The 6,943-nt window shown below is 43.3% G+C and overlaps 2 protein-coding genes across 13 annotated transcripts in view; both read left to right on the plus strand.

Moving 5' to 3' along the window:
• The window catches only part of dysf (dysferlin, limb girdle muscular dystrophy 2B (autosomal recessive)), a 123,912-nt gene extending 119,306 nt beyond the window's left edge, over positions 1 to 4,606 (plus strand). For all 12 annotated transcript variants that reach the window (XM_035993671.1, XM_035993676.1, XM_035993675.1 and 9 more), the window contains 4 exons: positions 1,832 to 2,004; positions 3,056 to 3,165; positions 3,283 to 3,430; positions 4,003 to 4,606. In XM_035993671.1, coding sequence (XP_035849564.1) covers positions 1,832 to 2,004; positions 3,056 to 3,165; positions 3,283 to 3,430; positions 4,003 to 4,059 — 488 coding nt within the window. In that variant the 3' untranslated portion in view covers positions 4,060 to 4,606. The remainder of the gene's footprint in view (positions 1 to 1,831; positions 2,005 to 3,055; positions 3,166 to 3,282; positions 3,431 to 4,002) is intronic.
• Positions 4,344 to 6,621, plus strand: LOC118493529. Its single transcript, XM_035993685.1, has 2 exons — positions 4,344 to 4,795; positions 5,053 to 6,621. The coding sequence occupies exons 1-2, from the start codon at positions 4,367 to 4,369 to the stop codon at positions 5,671 to 5,673; spliced, it is 1,050 nt and encodes a 349-aa protein (XP_035849578.1). The 5' UTR covers positions 4,344 to 4,366; the 3' UTR covers positions 5,674 to 6,621.
• The last annotated feature ends 322 nt before the right edge of the window (positions 6,622 to 6,943 follow it).

The following is a 6,943-nucleotide window of genomic DNA, read 5'->3' on the forward strand; positions in this document are numbered from 1 at the left end:
TGTCTCCAGCTCGTCAGCTCGGACCGCTGACTGTTAATCTTCCTGCACGGTTCGAGGGTCCGACACGAGCCATTTTCCTACTGCCGCACTGTCAAACTGCAGCTAGATGTGGAAAAACACTTCCAGTGGACATCTAGTCTCTCTTCAGTCGTTCATCTACCCACACTCCCTGCATACTTAACGTCAATGATGATCAGAACTCTACTAACTACCTTTCACCACAGGATCGTCTGTATTTCACTCAGAACACACCCAGCAATTAGTCATTAAGAAAAACTGGCTATAGGGAGAGCTGACTCAGCTGGTTTATACAGATCTGGGTTTCCCAAAAGCATCTCAAGGCTAATATCGTAATATCCATCTTTCACACCTCCTTTAGCTTAACCCGCCTGTTGTCCTCGGGTCAAGTCTGACCCCCTTTCAAAGTTTTCTATATGAGAAATATAGGTGTACTTTCAACAAAATTGCCCAAAAATAACATGGATGGTTCCATGCAATGGTCTTCGCAAGTACAGTTCAAATGTTTAAAAAACGTCAACAAATTTTGACAAAAAATGGCAATAAGTGACAAAAGCGCCAAATACATTGAAAAAAGCGTCAAAAGCCATTGAAAGCCTCGAAGGCAGAAAAAAACTTTGAAAAAAGCGTCAAACAAGGTGATAAAAATGTTTGAAACAGCGTCAAAAACGTGAAAAATCTTGAAAAACGCATGAACAAATGTGTCGAAAAACTGTTGATTTTCGATGTTGTTTTGACCCGGGAGGACAACACGAGGGTTAAGACATGCTTCCTGAAGGCATCGTCACTTAACACTGAACCTGCAAACTAGTTACATATTGATTTTATATTGTTTTTGTTCAGTACTTTAGTGACATCTGATGTGAAAACGAGTGATAATGTTTCTCTTCATCTTAAAGTAACAATTATTTTTTTTTAAGATTATTTTTTGGGCATTTTTAGGCCTTTATTTGACAGGACAGCTGAAGACATTAGGGGAGAGAGAGGGGGAATGACATGCAGCAAAGGGCCGCAGGTCGGAGTCAAACCCGAGCCCGCTGCGTCGAGGAGTAAACCTCTACATAGGGGCGCCCGCTCTACCAACTGAGCTATCCGGGCGCCTGACATTTTAACATTTTTATAGAAATCAATGTCCAGTTTCAGACAATATGAATTCATTAAAGCTTTCACATTTACTGTTGTGGACACTCTGTGTCTGGGGGAACAACATAATTTGCCACACAAGATGTACTACACTTCATGTTGGTTTGGAATACATGGAAAGAAGAAGAACTTGGTGGTTTGTACGACATCGTATTACGGCCATTGTAAAGTGTATAATTATGGAGCCGGGGGATGGGTAATATTCCGAGAAAAACTTGGATATTCTCTGAAATTGAAGGGAATAAAATACGGGAAATAACTCACAAATTTACAAGAAAAAATACTCAGAACACAGTGGGGTTTCTATTCAGGGAATTGCTTCACTTTGCAAGGTTGGATTATCCTCACACCACAGACCACTTGCCGTGTAGAAATTAACCCTTTAATCCCTGAATGCACTCATTAAAGTCACTGTATAACAAGTGAAACCTATTTTTTGTTTAAATAGAGAATTGTAATGTTAATGTTTGCTGTATGAACTGACACTGTGAAGCCGTTACTGAAGCAGACTTTTCCCAACAAGACTTTACAGACTACTAATCGAACACTGATCTTGACTGAATGAGTTGGGATCAACTAGACAGTTTTTTTTTTATACCGAAGAAATTGTTTATTGAGGTTATCAGATAGCCTCCTTGTTGTCATGATTCATTTTGTCCTGTTTCTTTAGGTCACCTGGTAATGGACCTGAACCACATGCTGCGTCCGGCCAAGTCTCCAGAAAAATGCAACTTGCAGCTGCTGAGCCAGCCGACGGACAGACTGGTGTCTCTGTTCGAACAGAAGACCGTCAAAGGATGGTGGCCCTGCACCTACGAGCAAAACGGAGAGAAGATCATCGCTGTGAGAAAAATCAAACACACCCACGCCAAGCACGCATGTTCCCGGCTAGTCTCGCATTGCCAGACCTTCCCCCACAGCGCTGTGTGGAGGAAGGTCTGGCTAGTCCACACAGCATTCCGGGTTGGGAGGAAAAATGTGCTCTGGTTTATTGACATTTCTTTAAACCAATCACAATCGTCATAGGCGGACGCAGGGCTTTCAAGCCAGAGAGCGGAGTTCGCCTCCTGGGGAAAACAAAAGACTTTCACCCAGGAAACGTGTGTTTGTTCGCAGGAGTGTTTTAATCCAAACCACAATCTTTTTCCTAAACTTCACTAGTTGTTTTGGTGCCTTAACTTAACTGTCGTCGCCGCATTATGCTCAATACTAATAAAGCTTAATACTTTTTGTCTGCTAAACTCGACTGTCACGGTCCCTGAAAGGACCGTAATCTCGCGGTGCTAGGTAGCCGGCTCCCGGTCACCTTTTGTCGGCTAGTCTCGCATTGCCAGACCTTCCTCCACAGCGCTGCAAAGAAAGGTCTGGCCAGTCTACACAGCATTCTGGGATGGGAGAAAAACGTGCTCTGTTTTATTGCCATTTCTTTAAACCAATCACAATCCTCTTGGGCGGCGCTAAGCACCGGACGGAGCAACGGTGCCTCTGCAAAATAGCCTCGGGAAGGAACTTGTTTTGGTGGAACGTGTACGTTCAAAGGTTGTTTTTGTCGTGCAACAGAAAACTCAGATTGGACAGATAGTCTAGCTAGCTGTCTGGATTTACCCTGCAGAGATCTGAGGAGCAGTTAACCATAGTCCTCATGAATCCACCGGAGTTTAGAATTCCATCACAAAGAAAGCGGACAGTGAGGGGCATCCGGCCGAAAAATAGGGATATCCGGTGGAATTTCCGACGGCACCTGAAACAATCCCGTAAATGAATCATCGGTGTAGACTAGTTCCTGGCTAACGAGCGTTGTTAGCACTTAGCTCACAAGCTACGTCGTCGTGCTTCTAGTTAAATGCACGGATGAATCTGCCGGTGCGATGAAGGCCCGTCGTCTGTGTTTCAGGGGAAGGTGGAGATGTCTCTGGAGATCGTGACGGAGCAGGAGCACGAGGAGAGACCAGCTGGCGTCGGCAGAGACGAACCCAACATGAACCCTCACCTGGAGGAGCCTCAGTGAGTCACACACACACACACACACACACACACACACACACATATGCACGCACGCACACATATACACACACACACAAACATACAAATATGGTTTCCCATCTTCTTGTCTCCTCCCAGGCGTCCAGAGACCTCCTTCCTGTGGTTCTCCTCCCCCTATAAGACCCTCAAGTTCATCCTGTGGAGGCGGTTCAAGTGGTTTATCATCCTCTTCATCATCCTCTTCTTCATCTTCCTCTTCCTCGGCGTCTTCCTCTACTCCTTCCCGGTGAGTTTGAGTGTGTGTGTGTGTGTGTGTGTGTGTGTGTGTGTGTGTGTGTGTGTGTGTGTGTGTGTAAGAAACCATCATCGTTGCTTTTTCTGAATGGCATTTTTGTGTTTCATTAGATGGCTGAAAGTAAAGAGACTGACAGGAAATGAGTGGAGAGACAGAATACATTTAAAAACAAAAGAGTTACGACCAAAAAGGCAAAAGAAAAAAAAAAGATCATTAAAAAAATACTATGAAATTGAGAAATTAAGAAACAGTTAAATAGAAAAGAATACATGTGAAATAAATGTGTTTATATTGGCCTTTGATATATAATGTTTTATTGGTATAGTTTGGTATGGCAGTACAGGAGAAGAAGAGGAAAGAACGATAAAGGGAATGGATTTGGATGACAAAGAAAGACAGAAAAAGATGGAGAAAATGACGCAAAGAAGATAGTATGTGGATGAGAAAGACAGAGAATGGAAATCTATATTTATCTGTCTGTTGTCGTCCGTCCAGAGGGAAAAAGAAGAAAGCAAATGAGGGTGAATCAAAGGGAAAGTAACATTTTCTTTCCATCCTTACAGAACTACGCTGCCATGAAGATGGTGGGACCTTTCGGACCAGCCAAGGCAGCAGAGTGATGATGGAGGAGACCAGGAACAAAAAAATGGAGGAAAGGAAAAAGGGAAAAAAAGCAGACACAATGAAAAACAATGTCAAGTTTCTACAAGTGTAATGGGGCTGAATTTCATGTTATTCTTCTTCTTCTTCTGCTCGAGTCTTTAAAAGGATTCTGTCATCTTGCTGAAGTTTTGACTGATGAACTTGTGAACTTCATCCAACCGTGTGTGTGTGTGTGTGTGTGTGTGTGTGTGTGTGTGTGTTCCAGATAATTTTACAGATAGACCTGATGAGCAATAGTGCCTAAGGTTCACGAACGCCTCTGACATGACAACCGTGTGTGTGCGTGCGTGCGTGCGTGTGCCATGTGTGCCTTCACTGTCTCTCCACTCATCCGAAACACTGCATCACTGTACTGGATGCATTTCCAAAAAGTTGCTATCAGATCTCAGCATGTATCGGCTGTTTCCTCGCCATCCCTCCGTCACGACTTTCATCCCTCTCTCCGTCTCTTCTGCCCTCATGCAGAGGAGAAGGAGAATAAAAGCTTGTTGCCTCGTTTATAAAAAGGCGGAAACAGAATCAAAGATGGTGATGTCGTTGTCTGATCTTTTTTTTTTATTTTTTTTTAACCGCCTGCTGGTTCCCGGCAGCGTCGAGGCAAAGTCAGGTCAGGCAGCGGTGACTGAACGCCTTCAAGCTGTCCAACTCTCATCGCTCCATTCAATCTTTATGAAGAAGAACCTCAAATACAGACGGGACTTTTATTCTCTTTGACGCGTTACAGTATGCTTCGCTGCAACGTATGCTGCCTTCGAGTGCATTCAGAAATCCAAGATGTATTGTTGAAAAGGTATTGTTAAATGTACAACTTCAGCTATTCTTTATTGTCCTATGCGCTCTTCCTCAGCAGTTTAAAAAAATAGTGTTTAAAAAAATGAAAGCAATAACAATTAACACCTCAACCGTACATTTTTAACCCCCATGTTATATATTTGCTTCCTTTATTTCCTCTTCCTCCTCAGCATCATCTTCTTCCTTTTTCCCTCCCTATCACGCTCTTTCCTCCTCTTCATTTCCTCCTTTTTCCTCAGCCCATACTTCTTCCTCCTCTTCTACCCGGTCTCATTTTCTTCCTTCCCTTTTTCCTCCTGTTCTCCCCTCCTTTCTTTTTTTTATCCTTCTCCTTTCCTTTGCTTCCCCTCTTTTTCCTTCTCCCCTTCACGTTCCTTCTTCCTCATCACTTCCTCCCTCTCCTTTTTCCTCCACTTACTTTTCCTACTGTTCTTCCTCCTCTCTTCCCCAGTCTCATTTTCGTCCTTCTCCATTTTCTCATTTTCCTCCTGTTTTCTCTCCTTCCTTTTCATTGTCCTCGTCTCCTTTGCTTCTTCCCCTCTTCTTCTTCTTCTTCATCCTCCCTCTTCTCTCACAACTCATTTCCTCTTTTCCCTTTGCGTCTCCCCTCAGCCTTCTTCCTCCTTTGCATCCTCCTGAATCTCATGGTGTTCTTCCTCCTCTTCTTCGTCTTCCGTCTCCTTCCTTTCTCCTTATTCCCCCCCCCCTCCATCTTCCAGCACAGCTCAGGGTTTAGCGGGTTAAGTCGGGGATTTACTCTTGTTAATCTAGAGGTTTGAGCTATGTTATGTTTTTAGATAGATGATGTACGCAGATAAGAACACACACACACACACACACACACACTCGCACACACACACTCACACAGAAGAACACAAAGTCTGAACACTAAGGTTAGAGGAGAGGAACTAATCCACGCAGATCCTACGGGATTTCCTGAAGTACGTGTAAGTTTAAATATATATTTGTGTGTGTGTGTGTGTGTGTGTGTGTGTGTGTGTGTGTGTGTGTGTGTGTTGAGGTTTTTGGATCCTTAAATAGCCCCCGTTGACTTAAGCAAATAGAAACTGAAGGAAACAGGGACGAGAGAAATATTTAACTCCAATCTCTTAATATCTATTCTTTTTTTTTGCATCTTCACAGTGGTTTCTTCTAAAGTCCAAAGGTTGGGTGGGATCACGTGTTCGGTTAGTTTGCTTTTTGGTCCGCACCAGAGTGGAAAAGTTGACTTTGTCCCGTTTGGTTCGTTTTGGGTTCACGCCGGCCAATTACGAGCCAACCAGGCCTTGTAAACAAAAAGTCGCACAGACTGACAAGCACCTCATTCACTGGACCGGGTTTTTCGTCGTCCTGCCAGGTCAGAGAGGGATTAACTCCAGCTCTGCTACCCTCAGCATAAATCACACTAATTAACCTTTGAAAATCGCTTAACAACACATCAGTCCAGACTTTTGCTCCAGTTTTAATCCAGTTTGTTCTGCTCGCCTTTCCAAACACGAGGGACTTGCTCTCTATCAGATGTTAACAAATTTGTCTCCGTGTACCCGTAAACTCGGGCAGTGTGAGATGTTGCCTTCCGAGTTTCGATCCCGTTGTTGCTCCTAAGAAACCACTGTGCATTTTGCTTGGAGGCGGCGTAGTGTCAGAGACCCGTTAACGCTGACGTAGTTCAGATGGCTTCGTTCACACACACGTAATGAAAAGACCGAATGCTTCTAAGAATGTCAGGAGAAAAAAAAAACATAGTTCTTTAGGTGCATTTTATTCATTTTGCAGGACAGTAAAATCAGTTTTAAACTGAGTTCTTGTGTAAAGAAATCCACAGCCTCTGCTTTCATTTCACTGTCAGTATTGTTAGTGTTAGTGTTGTAGGTATTTAGCTGTTTTCAGGGTTGTCATTCTTTGGTTCAGGTTACCTCTCTGTCTGTGTTTCTTCCAAGTGTTTATAATTTAAAAAAAATTACCTTGAAGTTTGAATGAAGAATAAATGTTATTGCCCGCGTCTGTCCTGCTGAAAAGGCGTCTTTAGACAAAAAAAAAAATCATAGG

Source organism: Sander lucioperca, chromosome 17, assembly GCF_008315115.2.
Source record: "Sander lucioperca isolate FBNREF2018 chromosome 17, SLUC_FBN_1.2, whole genome shotgun sequence".
Lineage (NCBI taxonomy): Eukaryota > Metazoa > Chordata > Actinopteri > Perciformes > Percidae > Sander > Sander lucioperca.

What these genes read in the sequence shown, in the direction of transcription:
- LOC118493529 (XM_035993685.1), top strand. Translation starts at nt 4,367, where the DNA reads ATGACAACCGTGTGTGTGCGTGCGTGCGTGCGTGTGCCATGTGTGCCT. An exon ending in AGAAGAACCTCAAATACAGA is followed by an intron (nt 4,796 to 5,052) that starts CGGGACTTTTAT and finishes CCTTTATTTCCT; the next exon opens with CTTCCTCCTCAGCATCATCT.